The sequence below is a fragment of the Vanellus vanellus genome, assembly GCF_965231255.1.
Source record: "Vanellus vanellus genome assembly, chromosome: 4".
NCBI lineage: Eukaryota > Metazoa > Chordata > Aves > Charadriiformes > Charadriidae > Vanellus > Vanellus vanellus.
Window position 1 is genome coordinate 54,749,113 of NC_138909.1, and position 16,672 is coordinate 54,765,784.

The 16,672-nt window shown below is 47.5% G+C and overlaps 1 protein-coding gene across 1 annotated transcript; it reads left to right on the forward strand.

Moving 5' to 3' along the window:
- Positions 1 to 3,649: 3,649 nt before the first annotated feature.
- LOC309671490 (uncharacterized protein) lies at positions 3,650 to 5,076 on the forward strand (the record flags this gene model as incomplete). The annotated part of the gene is made up of 2 exons (XM_082482734.1): positions 3,650 to 3,875; positions 4,481 to 5,076. The coding sequence occupies 2 exons, from the start codon at positions 3,650 to 3,652 to the stop codon at positions 5,074 to 5,076; spliced, it is 822 nt and encodes a 273-aa protein (XP_082338860.1).
- Between the last annotated feature and the right edge of the window lie 11,596 nt (positions 5,077 to 16,672).

Genomic DNA, 16,672 nt, shown 5'->3' on the forward strand with positions numbered 1-16,672 from the left:
GCTTACTGCTGAACCGCAAAATCGAGTTTATTTTAGGGACCTGCAGCGCTAAGGTAGCCAAAGCCGCTTGGTTATTTTGATGACCTTTTCAGAGAGCGGTTGGATCCGCTCGCCCTGGCTGAGCCCAGCCGGAGCCCCGGAACGGCTCCAAAACCCGCTGCAAGGTGCCGGTGTGACCGCAATTACCGGGGTCTTATTCCCAAAGGGACTTGAAATCCAGAGAGGGCCTATCTTACCCTCGAGTACATCGGAGGATGAAACAAGCACGAGTCCTTAAACCAAACAAAACCGGACTCTGGCTTTTCTCTAGAATCTCATCAGATTTCAGTTCCATCGTACTTATATTTGGAGTAGGACACTTTTTGTGCTCTGAGCTAAAAGGGAAATAGAGATATATGTGCCGAGTGATTTCTGGTAAAAAGCTTTCCCAGGTAAAACGTTTCCATTCAGCATAACGTTAGCTTCTACCACAGGAATATATCAATCAAAGAAAAAAGTTCACTCTTTCTGTGCTGTGCGATACCGGCCTCCGTGTCACGACACGTCCCAGACGACAAGATTCCTCCCAGATAAAATACAAACGAAGCACGGGATTAAGAAGTACCAGCGTCGGAAAATCTCTACCTATTGTAAGGAAAAAGGTTACTTTTAAACGGAGTGATTAAGCACCTTGTCCGACGGCCTTTCGGAGCCTGGGGGGTAAATTGCGACGGTGCGGAGCAGCCGGGGGGGCGAGCCGCGCTGCCCTCCCCCCCCCCCTTCCTTTTGGGTAGCGGTCCCCCCCCCCCCCTTCCTTTTGGGTAGCCCCCCCCCCCCCAAAGGGGGTCCCCCCTTTTCTGTCTCAGCCCCGGGCAGCTGATCCCAGCAGAAAGCAGAGACTCCCGCCAAAGCCGTGTCCCACCCCCCACCCCCCCCCGCGGCCGGTCTCAGCCCAGCCTCTGCCCGGGGCTGCGCCCCCCACGCCCCGGGAACCAGTCACTCGGAAAATCCTCTGACTTTTGGCAAGGTCTCTCGCCCCGCCGCCCCGTCGGACACCGCTCCTCCCTTCCCCCAGGCGGGCCGGGGGTCGAAGGGGTTTGCTGGAGGGGGGCCTGAAGCGGGTCCGGGGGGGGGGGGCTTCGCCGCCCTGCCCCGCGGCAGCTCCGCTGCAGAGCGCTCCCTCCGTCTGGGTTTTGCAGGATGCGGCTCTACCTGTTGGCATGCGGAGCCAAATCTTTACACCTCCCTCCCGAAGATAAGGGGCACCCTAGCAGAGGGTATGAGGGGCCCGGTAACAGATCTGGCTTGTAGACCTCGCTGCAGGGACGACCCCGGAGCCGCCCCCCCAATCCTGTTGTTGCCAGTGAATTGATTCCAAGCTGCCCCAGCTGCTGGGGAAATCCGGCACTGTAACGTGCTCCCTCGCCGCACAGAGTTTGTCGGGGGAAAAAAAAAAATAAAATCGTTTTTGTAAAGCGGCCAAATGGGGCTGGAAAAGGAGGACAGACCTTTCCCGGCGGGGTGTTGCTGCACCGGGTCTCCCAGGGCTGGGCTTGGACTGGTCGGGGGGGCTGGAGAGGGCTGAGGTGAAAAAAAATTAGGAGGTAAGACTTACCTCTCCTTCTTTGATTTCCTTCTAATTTTCTGCCTTCTTCAAGTTTTCCTGTTTCTTCCAAGAAAATGTCTTCTAGGAAAACACACTGAATTGATGCATTGCTTTTTAAGATGGATTTTCGCGGGACTCAAAGGGATATGGTTTGCAGCAAGAACAGATGTGAGCACCTGGGACGTGTCTCACTCACAGAGAGTGGGAAGGGAGTCCGGGACAGGAGCGCGGGGGAAAAGACCGACCCGACCTGGCATCAAAGTCCCCCCTTGCTCCAAGTTTTACCAGCTTACGCGGAATTTCTTAATTTATCTTTTCAGCTGCTCCTTCTCATTTTGTACCACTGTTCCCCGTCCCTTCCCTCGGCCTATCTCGTCTCCCTCTCTTTAAAGGAACATTTCGCTCCACCAGAACAACCAGCTTGTACAGGAGATTACAAGACAAATGCAATGTTTGTGCATTTTAGGCAATAATAGTGTTGATGAAAGACGGATATATATTTTTTTCCGCCTGATGGAAAACGTACAGCTCTCCGGCAGACGGCTGCATTAAAATCTGAGTGCATTTATAAAGGGAAACAAATTTTCATGAAAAAGAGCTGAAACCCGCTCTCTCAAGTACCAGTGCGTTAAAGATTAACGCAGTCCAAAGCCTTAAGATGCCCTGATTTTAGCACACGGAATCTCTGGCATCACAATATTTAAGAGCCTGTCAGCACTTCTATTGTCAACTCTTTTTTCAAGGGCTTCTCGCTCTCCCTCAGCATTTTTCGTGGTGGAAACCTCGGGATTCGAACTAAAAGGCCTCTTAAACACCGGTTGGAAATATTTCCCAGGCTTTACACAAGGGCGCAGTGAAGGAGAGGGTTCCCAGCGATCCGCAACTGGTGTCGGCTCTATCGCAGCCGGATGTCCTGCCTCGAGCAGCGCAAACAGTTTTTTAAAACGTTGTAGCGCTGGTAGGTGGTGGGGAGCAAAAGTTCTCCAAACAGTACAGAAACACACCGATCCTTCCCCAAGTCCCTCAGCATCTCCCACAGCACAGGCGGGAGCTTCTGCAGCCTCCAAAAGGCGCACCTTGGACGTGCTCACACACATGCACACCGGCCAGCGCTTTCTCACCATTCCCGTACCCAAGTGCAGGACCTCATACAACTTTTAGTTCTTGAAAAGTGCAGAACTTTGCAGATGTGTGTGTGTGTGTGTTGGATTTTGGGGTGGCCTGACACCACGGGGCTCCTCCAGAGTAAAGGGGCTCCTGAGAAACCCCAGGGGACCTCTGCATACTCGGTTTGAGCTTCTGCAGGTGGAAGGACCACAGGGGAGGGACTCGGGCTTTATGAATTACTCTTCCCCGGGGCCCCCCGCCCCCTTACAACGGCATCGGAAGTCTGCAGCAAATGCCTTCAGCAGCCTGTCTGGGGTCGTGCCAGGTGCTGGACAAACACACGGAAGGGCTTCGCCGGCTCCCGGCTTCCCCTTTCCCTCCTTCCCTCTCTCACTGCCACCACCGCCTTACTTTGTCGCGCTGCGCCCCATTCCCGTGCTGTCATTTCAAATCCTCTCCTTCCATCCTTCTCCTTCACTCCAGTCATCTCCACCCTGCCATCCTAATTCATCTTTGCCTTTCCCGTGGGCTCTCCTGGGCCCGCCTCTGCTTCCCCCCCGCCCCAGCAGTGAAGGGCCCGGGCGGGAGGGCAGCCTGCCCTGCCCCGGCTGCCCAGGGCACCTCACCGGCAGCGAGAAAAGGGGCACCTCGGCGTGTCCTCCCCCCATCCCTTCCTCCCCGCTTCCCTCCAGCTCCTGCTCCTTTTCCCTCTTCCCTCCCTCTCTTCCCCGCCGCCTCCCCGCCTTCTCTCCCTCCCCTGCACTGCTCCCCCCGTCCTCAGCCCTTTGGCTCCCTCTAGCTCCATCCCCTCCCTCCCTCCGCCGCCCCGACCCCTCCTCCCTATCCCCCCCCCCCCCCCATTCCGACCCATCCTTCCCTCCGCCCCGGCTGCCGCTGCCGCCCTCCCGCCGCAGCCAGTCCTGCGGCGCGGCGCGGCGCGGCTCGGCTCGGCGCGCCATGGTGCAGCTCGGGGGCGGCCGCCGACCCCCACCGCCGGCCCCGGCCGCTCCGCCGGCCTTCAGCATCGACAGCATCCTGCAGCCCGGCCCCCGCCGCCCGGCCCGGGAGCAGGGCAGAGCCCGCTGCGCGCTGCCGGAGGAGGAGGAAGAGGAGGAGGAGGAGGAAGAGGAGGAGGAAGAGGGGCCTGCGGAGCAAGACCCCAGTAAAGGCTCCAGCAACTCGGGTACAGAGCCGGCAGCCCGCCCTCAGGCCGCTTCGCACGTCGGGTCGCAGCCCGGCCCCCACCCAGGCGGCGGCCCCGGCCCGGCCCGCGGCCCGGCACCAGGCGGGGGTCTGCCCCGGGCCTCCCCCACGCCGCCAGCCGGCACCGCGCACACGCTCACGCAGACAGACACACATGCACACACCCACACGCAGACATACAGACACAAACGCCCGCGCAGCCGCGGCGCCCACGCAGCCGGAGGAGGACCCGAGGCTCCGCGGACGGGCGGGAGGAGATGCCACCGGCACAGGCACCATCATGCTTCCAGGGGCTTTTCCAGGGTGTTTTACCCCCCTCCCGGCCTCCTTGGCTGCTTGTCCCGTGTCCCGGAGCCCCGACTGCTCTGCCATACGCTGGCAGAGAGATTGCCTTAGATCCTTACTGGAAGCTCCTCACCCTTCTTCTCTCCTCTGGAGGCTGTGTGTGTTGGGGGGCCGTGGCAAGCTCTCGACACCCCTTCCCCACGTATCCCCCCCCCCTCCTCCCCCAGCCGGGCCGTACATGCATGCAGGGCGGGGGCGCGGGCGGCGGCGGGGGGCTGATGCTGTGCTTTGCCGTTGCAGGCAGCGAGCCCCGCCGGCTCCGGGAGGAAGGAACGAGCCGTGGCCTCCGCCCGGAGGCCCAGGGCGGCAGCGGCGGCGGCGGTGTGGGGTCCCCGCTCCCGGCGGAGGGGCTGCGCGGTCCCCGGCAGCCGCCGCCGCAGGAGGCCAGGGGCTGCGGCGGGGAGAGCGGTAGGTCGCCGGCGGCGGGCGGCAGGAAGAAGACGCGGACCATCTTCTCCAAGAGCCAGGTCTTCCAGCTGGAGTCCACCTTCGACGTGAAGCGGTACCTGAGCAGCGCCGAGCGGGCCGGGCTGGCCGCCGCGCTGCACCTCACCGAGACCCAGGTGAAGATCTGGTTCCAGAACCGTCGCAATAAACTCAAGAGACAGATGTCGGCCGAGCCCGAGGGCCCGGGGCCGGCGGAGCCCCCCGGGGAGCCGCCGCCCCCCGCCGCCGCCGCTGCTCTCTCCTTCCCGGCCCTTTACAAGGACAGCACCCTGCTCAGCCGCTGCTTGATGCCGCTGCCCTTCCCCCTGCTCTACCCGGGCAGCGCCATCCCCTACCTCTGCCTCCCCGGGCCGGGCAAACACTTCAGCCTGGTGGACGGGGACGTATAGCCTCTCCCCCCGGCCCCCGACCTCCCTCTTGCCGGGGGCCGCCCCGATGTTATTTATGCCCCCGCCGTGTCGGTGGGGTGTCCGCCTTCGCCACAGCCGGCGGCAGCCGCCCCCCGGCCCACGGAGGGGCCGCCCGGGCTCCCCCCACGCGTGTCTGCCCACACGTTGTTAAAGCTTCAAAGGGCGCTGCCAGCCCGCCCTCGCTCTTGCACCGCTTTTTTTTTTTTTTTTTTTTTTTTTTTCTCTGGTCAGGACGGGGGAGATAACACGGAGCCACCAAAGAAACCGGGATGTGTTCTGTCCTCCCAAATTATCGCGTGCCCGTGTTCCAGGGGATACGATGCTCTGCCTCAGCCCACGGGTACTGTGTCCCCGCGTCTGCCCCAGCGCCGTGGCCGTCGCTGTACCGTGAACCGAGTCACCTGTAACACAGCCTGCTAAAAGCGAAGGCCGTGATGTGCTCTTATCTCAAACTCTCCACCTCTAATATCCCTCAGATTAACTTCTCCCCATCTTTGACGTTATGAAAATGTAGACACCTTTCCTCAAATCTGGATTTTAAACTGTAACTTCTCTGACTTTTTTTTTTTCTCCTCCTCCTCCCGAAAAAATCCCATCTCTCTTACACTTTTTGTGCTAACTGGTTCTCAAACTGTGGCTCGGCTGGTGTTTTTGCCGAGCAAGACAAGCTGTGTCGAATACTTCTTGCGCTAACCCCGCCCCCCGAAATCTTGTGGGAGATTTTTATCTGCTATCCTAGAGTAACGAAGAGGTGAGGGGGTTGTTTGTTTGGTTTTTTTATAGATTTTCGAACGCTTTTATCGTCCTTTGGTTTCGAAGTTCACACGCTTTATATTCAAAGGTTGGAAATAAACCTTTTCAGAAAGCTGAAATGCATGCCTTTTCAATACAGTTACTACTAAGCAGTATCAAACGAAAGATATTTCCTAGAGTGCATCAATGTTTTTTATTTTAAAAATAAAGGTTAAAACCACAATCGTGGCATTACGAAATTCACCCGTGCGTGCGAAAACGGGCAACTTTTCGAGTTTCCCCGGGGGGGGAGGGGGGAAGCGGTAGGTGTTTCGGCTAGATAAACATGGGTTTTTCTTTCCTTTCCCCACTCTTGTCCCATTTGTCTTTCCGTGGGCAATTAATACAGATGTACAACGAACCTCCGTGCAGATGCCCGGGCCAGCCCGGGGAGGAGACCCCGGCGCAAGCGGGAGTGCCGCGGCTCAAAGCCGCTGCTGTGATTTACTTCTCAGCCGGGAAAGTTGCTGCTGCGGGGACCGGCGGTGGGTGTAACGCAGCCGGGGAGCCGGTGCCAAGGCGGTCCCTGCGTCAGCCGAGCTCTGGAAAGCGGCTTCAGCGGCCGTGTGAAGTTTTCTCACGGTTGCGATGATCTGGGAGCGTTGTTTGACCTCTCCTCTCGCTTTTTAATCGGTCTCGAATTAGTGTCAAGTAGCAAGAGGAGTCTCACGGGGTGCCCTTGCTCTGGAAAGAAAAAAAAAAAAATTATCGAAGCTGTTGCGAGGGTAGTATAACGAAGTGGAGACGCTGAAAGGGACCTGTCGGGTGCACTTCACACAGCTCAGGTTTCCCCAAACTGCAGCTCCCGGCAAAGTGCAGGCGACGAATTAACGGTTTGGGTCACCCGACCGACCCCTCTTTTCTGATCTGACCTTATAATGATAGTTAAAGAAATTAAGCTCTTCTGAGTCCGCGAGTTACTCCGTGGCTAAAAACATTCGGAGACACATAAAAGCGATGATGTCCTTATGTAGGAGGATGATGTGATACTGTTCGCGTGTGCCTATTTTTTCATAACTGATGACTATACTGGAATCTGCCTTTCGTTGTTACTGCTGATATTTCCAATGTCGATACACCCTTACTTGTTTACTGCCAGGAGACTAGTCAATACCGATAGAGGCAAATCCGACTTTTTCCAAATCCCTAGCAATGGAAGTTGGATCAGATGGAGCAGCTATACGCTAAGGTTCCTTTCTTTAGTTCTTTAACATGGAACTAAAATTCATTTAAAGAAACTGCCCTTCCACATAACTGCAGCCTCAGATGTCTCCGTGGAGAAAGACAACGATATAAGAAGTAGCTATTCGGCAGTTAATCTACTTTTCACCGCATTTATCAAACCATTTTCAATCTTATTCTTCTCTCTGTTTTACCAATTTGCCGTTCGAATTGTTTCTGGAGTTACAGAAGCAGATGAAGGAAAATACGGATCTAAAACCCGGAGCGAGTTATTTTACAATAAAAACAACAGAAAGAGGTCTTCTGCATGCCGTAATTCCAGTGCATAGCCCGATTTTGCAACTTGCTGCCGACCTACTCCAAAGCTGCTATCGTCAGGAGTTAATGCTGGCATCGGCGGGTGCCTGAAACACCCGGGCAGCTGGAGAAAATAAATAACCACCCCGAAATACTCGTCCCCCATCGAAATATAACTGCTGGTATTGAGATCGTTGGCCAAAAATCCTAATCAAACTGTTGCTACTCAGTGTAAAAGGGCCAGTGGCAAGGTGGTTTTCTCGGAACAAAACCAAGTTCACGATCTATCAGGATTCCCAGCTGAGCAGTCAATGCTCATCACACTGAATATTACTGACATTTCTTTTAGAGCCTAAAACAATTGCATTTGCAATTATAAATCGTTCTTTACTGCTTCAAGAGTTTGCTGTTAGCTACCGTAGAGCAGGAGATTAGTATTGTCTAGTGTACTGATGGGATACTTTAAAAACGAAACAAACTGCAACAAAACTAAACAACCCTCTGTAAGAGCTTGCAAACAGCTTGAGAAGAAAAAAAACAACCCAACACCAAAACCCAAACAGTGCTAGAACTGATTAGTTGCTGGAACTGAGATTTAAAAACGTGCTGTTAAGGTCTGACATGATGAAAAGAGATAGCGCAGCTGGGTGAGAAGCAAGTGGAAGACATGATGGGATTCTGTATTGAAGGGATTCTCTATTAAAAGCTCATATATAGTGCTCCATATTTTTTTTTTTTTTTTTTTCATTAGAAGAATAGCTAGAGGCCCTACAAGTGCTGGGAAATCCCTTGTGTTAGACGTGGCATGTATGTAAGGACAGCCTACCCCAGAATACTCTATAAATTGAGTAGAAAAGAAAGATATGGCTAAGACCTGGCCCCTGAACCTTCCAAAAGAAGGATCATAATCGAACACAATCTTTCTCAACAGGAAAACATATTTGAAAAGCAGTTGGATACATACATAAATGCATCAAATGCATACACAAACGCATTGCTCATGAAACAGCGAAATAGAAGGGCTTAAAGGAGCCGCTCCCTCTCTCCCTCCTCCATTTCTTCGTAAAAACTCCACGTGGCTGCTCCTAAGTGCATCAGCTCCAGAAAACTTGCTTTTCATATCACCTGTGGTGTTTTAAAATTCCTTGGGATTAGGATGATCAATCACACTGCTGCATGTGGCAGCTGTTCTTGTTCAAGAGCATGCCGAAAATTAGAAGATACAGTTATTTGTGCTGGAGAGTAAGTCGTCTCACTTGTCTGCTCTGTTGGAAGGTTTTGCAAAACTCCCCTAAGACTGGTTTCCCTCTGGAATCTCCCCATCAGGAGCCTGAACCAGGCACTTGCTACCTTTTTGATTTGTTTTGCTGTTCTCTAGTCACTGTATACATAGTCATCTTTACGGACCAGCACAAGGACATTGTGCCAGCTCTTCCTGTCAAGTCCCCTGCTATTCGGACTTCTGCTCCTAGTCAGGCTGCTGCTCACCTCCATGGGGTGAGGGAAGATATGGTACAGCCTATAGAGAGAAAAGTTACTCATCTTTGCCGTTGCCAGGGCTTGATCTAGAGTACAGAAAACTCTCCTGCTTCCTGTCCTCTGCTCCTGGATTTGTTGCGTTTTTTTTTTTTTTTGTTTGTTTGTTTGTTTTTTTCCCTCTGGTTAAACGGCAATTGTAGCTTGTCTTTAATTTTTTAGGAAAGAATTGAATTTATTACATCTTTTGTATATTGATAAGCAGAAGCAGGGCTTCATTTGCCTAGACAAAGGCTTGTAACGTTACCCCAAAATGCAGTAATCTTTCATGTTCTGCAAGGAAGCCACCACAGATATACATTACCTGAATTAAGCAGAGAAAGAAGAGTCACAGCCTTACCTCCCAGGGAAGACTCATTTGAGTCTAGGCAAGATTAAGCAAATTTAAGGAAGACTTAATCACAGCATCATAGAAAAGGCACAACACTGGTCATCCAAAATCATCAGGAACAAAAAAATATTAGTTTGGAGGAAGACATGGTAAAAATGCTTTTTGTGCAGTGGAGATCCAGCGGCACTTTTTTTCTGGAAAAGCTGCACTTTTTCAGCTGTTCTTTTCTCTGGTGTCCCTTCTCTGCTTCTTCATGTGACTTTATGCAGTGCGCTCATTTTGCAGCTTAAACTTGGGCTGGGCCTGATTCTATTTTCCCTTGCAAACATATGATTCGAAGTCAAGGATGTGACCTCTGGAATATCTCTGACTTAGGGCTGAATTTGTCAGACTGAGCCCTTAAGATCATTTCCTTTTTAACATATGTGAAGTGCTAATATTCTCATAGTTATGATGCAAAATAGTAACCGTATAGAAAAAATGAGGTATGGATTTACTGGGGAGGCTTGGAAAAGGGTGAAACTCGTTGCTCCGTTCATTTGCATTTCCCTTGACACTGATGTTGAACACTCTTACATCATGAGATGTAATTGTTGAGCAGTTCATCTGTCACTTTAAAGAAAAGATCATAAATAAATTGCTTAAAAAAAACCCATGGAAACTGCCTATTACTAAAAATAAAGGCCCTCAAACAGTATAGTATCAAGAATATTTATCTTGAGTCCTATTCTGTTTTGCAGTACCTGGAAAATACCCCTAAAAGCAGGAAGCCTTTTGTTTCAGAGACGAATTTAACTCTAGAGAAGACAGTGTGTTCTGGCGCAGGAAATGGTGATTGCACTATAATCAGAGCACAGAGGGGAGAATCATACCTGCCTCTTCTCTGCTCTCAGCAAATCAATTACATTGGTACTGGTCTTCGTATAAAATCCACCAGAGACCAGAAAACATTACCAGACATTCTCAGAAAAATGAAATACAAAGGAATGTCTGGTGTGAAACAGCACAACATTCCCAGCCGTGTCATCGAAATCAAGTTATTTTGCACAAAAAGCAATTGAGAATATATAAGCAGAAAAAGTCTGCAAGATCAGAAAATGTGCACTAGCCTAGAAGGTACAAAGCAGGACAGGAAGACACAGATGTACCTGAAGAGGGCTCTAAAGAGGGCCAAAGCACAGCAGCAGGTAACAGATTTTCAAGTAAAATTTTGTACCTAGCTGTGAGCCTTTTAGGACCTAGTCAACAGCGGAGGCTGCTTTTGCAAGCAGGTATGTGGGCAGAGGGTCAGGAGCCATATCGGGACTCAACAACTCAATATATCAGATACAAACCACAAGTCTACCAGGACAACTGGGTGTTGTGTCAGGCCAGAATCAACGGGTGGGTTTGAGGACAAAGGCAGTTCCAGAGCTTTGCGTAAAGACCTCATTGTACAGACCTCAAATCAGTTCTCCACAGTCTGCTTCGGTCATGCATGTCCTTTGGGACAGCTATGTCTGAGTTGGTCTGGTTGGAGCCGAAGCCACCCTAGTTTGCCCAAACCTTTTTCATCAGGTATTTGTGAATCATTATACAGGAAGAAATGACACCTTATTGAGCTGCAGACACTTTCCCACCGTCTTGATTTTTTTCATTACTTTCATACTCAGGTTTACAGAGTTCAGAAGTACTGAATGCAGGATGCATTCAGATACCTTCAAGGATGCACCCGAATGCAGGATGCATTCAGATACCTTCAAGGATGCACCCATGTGAGAGAACTGGGGAAGCTCTTCTTCATGGTCTTCTTTTATCTTGGATTTAAATTACTGAACCAGCACGGGTTGAACCAGCAATTGATGAAGACCAGCACCTGGTTGAATCTGGATCAGCTTTCATCCTGTCTCTCCTCCCCAAATCTGCCAGACCCAGCTTTCCAATTCTTTCAACAGCCAAGCTATAAGAACCTCTGTTCAGCCTGTAGATTTTCTCCAGGAACATTTCAAAGTTTTATTTGTGACCACCAGTGAGAAAAGCAAAGCTACCCACACAGCCAACACAACTGGAAAGATTGGTGTGGACTCTAGTTCTTTCCAAGCATCGTGAAAGGAATATTTGACTGAAAAACAGTGCCTATATGCAATTATTATGTCTTTTTAAAGTAACACTGAGATTCAAATCAGAAAGGAGGTTTGGCTACCAGCTAACCGTAATGTTCTCTGAGGTCCAGACCTCTGGGAAATATATATCAATATACAGATGTTAAGACTATACTCACTATGAAATATATACTTCCTTAAGTTGCTCCTGACAACATAAACATTCCCTATTTCTCATTTTTGTAAATAAGTGACAATTTTAGATCTGTTTTGCAAATCAACAGCTAGGACTTGTGGACCAATGTCTTTTATTCTTTCCTTAGGGTTGCAATGTGGGCTGAATCTTTCACTGCCTGTTACTGAAGTTGGAGTGAATCCTTTATGTGAAAAGATAAAGATCTGAACATCCCCATGTTCTCCGCAGCAAACTGAGATTTATAATACCTGTACACAGATTCCCAGTCATTAGCTGAGTAAATAACAGTTGCACGTGTATTTTCAGATACATTTATATGTGTTTTACTGAAAAATGCTAAATGGTTAAAAAAGTTTTATTTATAGCCATCTCTAACATTTTGTACATATAGGATTGTTTGATATCTTCAATGCATGCTCTCTGCTTTTTGTACAACACAAGTGAACCAATCTGGAGTTGTTATGGTACATTAGTGTAAACGTTTGCTGAGAGAGTCATTAATGTGAAATTATAGATGCAAAGAACTCTAATTACTCTGTAGGAAATGTTATGTGGTAGGATGTGCATGTGTTTTTAAAAGAGCCTGTAATTTGTGGATTTGTAACTAAATATCTGCATTCAATTTCCATTATTAGATAATTACTTCACATATGTGTCTGCTTTCCCAGACTCCTAAACCTGACTTTTAATGGATAAGAAGAACAGCACTAGTTTATATATCCTTGTGTCAACAAGCTTTTAATAACCCTGTGGTAAAAGTTGTCAAATTGGAATCCAGGCAAAATAGATGAAAAGATAGCAGCTAAATTAAAAAATAAGCATACTTAGCATTGTGAATTTACAGATTGCGTCATGAAATCCTTGAAATTGTAGCTAGGAAATAAAATTATATATTCATATTAAGGAACTCACAGAACTAAACCACATCAAGCAACAACTGTTTCCATGGTGTTATTTTGCCATACTAATTTTATCCTAAAAGAATATTTCTTTTTCTTGAAAAGAAGATTCCTGATTTAGAAGCTCAGAATAGTTTGAAAATAGCAAGTCAGTTATTAAGACAAATCCCATCTATTATGAAGTCTCCCAATAACAGAAAGTCGGTGTCTCACTTATTTGCATATACAAATGCATAACTTTTCTGCTTCAAAAGACAGAGAATCTACAAGCATCGCTATCAGAAATAGCAGATGGCTGATACAGTTAGGACATCAGTGCCCTTTGCCATGTCATTTGATTCTGATCTAAATCAATGGGGAAATGTCCCTAATATGCCTACTTGTCCCTTTATTGTATAATCTTTTGCCCTGGGTCAGATGCCAGGATCAATGGGTCCTCATGTTTTCTGTTGAATTCACTGACTTCATATTTTGAAAAGGGCTACTTAGGATGGTGACGGTAATAGCGGGGGACTGCACTTGATGAACTGAAAGCGCCTTCCCCCATGACTCTGGCTGGGCATTACTGTACGCAAACACCAAAAAACACTGTAAGTGAAAGCAATTTGGGGAGAGGCTCTGGGAACTTCTGAAAGGCATACATTTTTAAACATGTAGCTTTTCACTCTGAAGCTATGTTTTGGTGAAGCACTTTTGTCAGACTTGATTAGATTACTCTAACCCTTACAGATCTGCTTGGAAGCTGAGGAACACATCTAGCAAACCCATGGGGGCAAGATACCAACATAAGTCAAGTGACTTGGAAAGAGTCTCTTTTGATCAGGTCTTTTCTGAAAGAGAATCTGGGTGCTCCTCTCTATAAAAATGGTAAGAAAACCATGGCTTAGTTTACTGGAGGCAAGACCTGAGATGCGTCATACACCATGCGCTTAGAAATTGCTAAGGAAAACGAGAAACTCTTGTGTCTTGTGAAAGGCTATGCGTGCTAATTTTCCACTGTTCTTTGTGCTTTCTGCTACAAGCCCCAGAGGAATATACTCTTTATGTTCTCAGATTGTTTTATATACTCAAATTATTCCAAAGTCTTTTTTATGAACATGCAAAAACTACAATGAAACGTCAAATTCACAAGTCAATCATAACACTCTCCCAATATGAGTGAAATGAAGGACCGAGGACTTATCTTCATCAGACTTTGTAGGTTAAGTCCTTTTACAGTGTCAGACAAAACCAATTTTGCAATAATTAAAAATAACAGAATAATGTATATGTCTGTGAAATGGGGTTGAGCCTCATTCCTAACTAGAATATATATGGCTGTGTTTGAGATTATGTACATTCCAGTTCTGTTTTTAATAAAATTAATACTTGCACATGGTACCACTGTTTTCTAGTGGCGGTGGAACAGATCTATAATTGCAATTATTCTCCTCCTGGGTGATTTAGTTCAACTCCCTGCGTCATGCAGGATATTCTCCTACATTGTTTCTACTACTTATCTAATCTATTATTGAATAGTTCTGGTGATGTTGCCTCAATTACCTCCATTACCTCTCTCCCGATGCTTAACTGCTCTGTCTGCTATGATTCCCTCCCCGCAATGAATGGCTTGGATCGTCGTAGGACATGTAGTTTTAGGCTATATTCCTTGGTTTGATCACTTACACATTGTTTGAAACTTCCACTTTGAAGAGTTTTACAGGGTCATCAAGACTTGTTGTGTAATCTCTTCCATCCTCAGGCTTATGAACTGGGATCTTGTCCAATCCTTCTGCCATTGATGTGGCTTTTCTTTACCCTTTCTTGAAGTATTTATTGTGTGTGTTCTGCTTTGTTTTCTTCCCAAATGCGTAGACCAGAAATGCTTATAGTACTGTGAAGTAGTACCTAAGCTGGTGATACACAATCAAAGTTTAAAAAAGTTTACTGTGTCTGCTTTTCTTCATATTTTGGTGATGCAATACACTGCAATACAACGACAATTTTCCGTATTATTTTTTGTTCAGGGTCAATGTTTTAACACGCTGTTTAGTTTTGTTTATAGAATGAATCCTTTTATCTACCCACCTATCCACCTATCTGTCTGTCTGTCAATATATCTATCCCGCTTCCACTATGCAATCTAACCGCAGTATATCGATAACACCACATATTTTGTTCACAGAAGCAGATCTATGGCTCCTACCCTTATTTTCAAGTCAGCAGCACCTCTCTCAAGAGCATTTGACAGTGACCCCCTTCCCTAAATATTATGTCCAAGGGAAAATGGTAAAGCAGAAATATAATTTCTTATGTATTTAGCATAGAACAATGAGACTCATCTTGGCTGTGATCTTTAGGCTGACAAATACAAGCGCGTCACACCTCAGTGATGATGCTGATGGTGTGGTTAGAGACCCTCTGCTGAGTAAACATGAAGTAACTTGAAATCTCCTCCAGCTTTCTCACGGTCTGTGTGCTGGAGAACAGAGTGCAGTCAGGGAGAGCCTGGATGTCACCAAATACAGAGAAGCAAAACAGAAACATCTTCTATCAGCGAAGATTTCTATGGTTACACATGTAATCTCTGTTACATCTGCATGTAACACATGCATGAGCATTTTGCCTGTTCATCTTTGTTATGCGTGAACAGCTGGGAATGACTGGAAAAGCAGCAGAATTCCTCAGGGCAGAAGGCGGAAGATAGATGTGAGGGGAACATACGTACCACGAGGGCTGTTTAATCTCTGGGAAAGGTGTAGTGTGGACTCAGATTTGTGCCAATTTCCTTGTATCACTGTTTGGGGAGAAACAGGCTGCCACATGAGAAGTGCGTAACCTGTTCACACCTCCAGTAGGTTTTCAGAGGTGGTGCTGGTGTCCTTCCACCACTGTTGCTTCTGACCAGCAGATCTAGTTGTCCCTGCTGGAACTGGAGGGCACTTTAGTGGCTCAGTGGTCTAATTTGGCCCTAAATAATATATCTTGCCTTGCTATGCATTTGGTAGGTAATATTGACCCAGGGATAAAAAAAGATTGAAAAGGGAACAATTAAAAGAGAGGGATAACTAGCCAAGCTGTTCAGGGTTATGTGGGTAATCTGTGACAGGGCGAGGATGAGACCCCAGGCCTGCGGAAATTTGATATCCCCACAGGTGAAAGACAATCTCAATGGCTATCACAACTAGAATCTCAAAGTGCACGTTTTCGTTTTATTATTTCCCCTCAGACAGGAATACTGGCTGTAGATCTGGTTAGAAATTTTTCAGGAAAATATTTCTTTGATTGATTGTAAATGCTGATTCATCCGAAACTCATAATGGGAAAGGAGTATTTGGCTGAAATACTTGACTCTTGAGCATTCTGGAAACACTGCAAAATCATCAGCATTTTTTGATGCAACATTTTCAAGATGACAAGTGCTGACTTTGTGATTTGAAATAATGCTTTTTTCTTATCCTAAAAGAGGAAAAAGAATTACAGATCAACTGAATAAATTTGCAAATATCTGAAGCAGAAATGAAATATTGACCATCTAGAGAAACTGATTTTCAGACATTTGTGATTTTTTTTCCATTTTTTGACAGCTTTCTTTGGAATAGGATTGTTTTTAAAATCACAATATTTGTGGGGCTGTAAAACTATTTCATTAACAGGTTAAAAAAATCAATAAGGATTAGAGAGGAGCAAAATTCAGACCTTTTTCAGCATTTTTCACTAATGTCACCATTCAGAGCTGTGCTTGGTTCTTGGATTTAAGGCTGGCTTCTTGTCATGTGAGAGGCCAACCCAATCCAAAGTCACGCTTTGGGCTCTGAAGACACCTGGATATCCACAAACCCCAGCCTCCCCAGCCCCATCCAGTTGCACAAGTCAATGCATGCAGACGGTTCAAGCAGCATTTCCAATGACAATATGGTGAAATCAGCATTGATTTTAATTATATTTTGGAAGTACTCCATGGATTAGTTCAAAGCAAAAAGTTGAGGCGGAGTGCAACATTACACGTGCCAGTGTAACAAATGGATTCTGACACGACCAGCAAGAATTAGCTCTGAACTGCCCAGCTTTGTGCACTTTGACAGACTTCCACGACTGCTGTCTGGAGCATGAAACAAAAGTCTGAAGTATGACTGAACTCTGCTAACAGTGTGCATTTCATTATACTTTCTTTACCTTTCCCTGGAAAGAGTGAGAAATCGTGCCCTTTCTCCATGACTTCTGCAACCCTCTTGAAGAAGTAACACACGCATTTTTCATAAACTATTGAGGTAATGCAAAC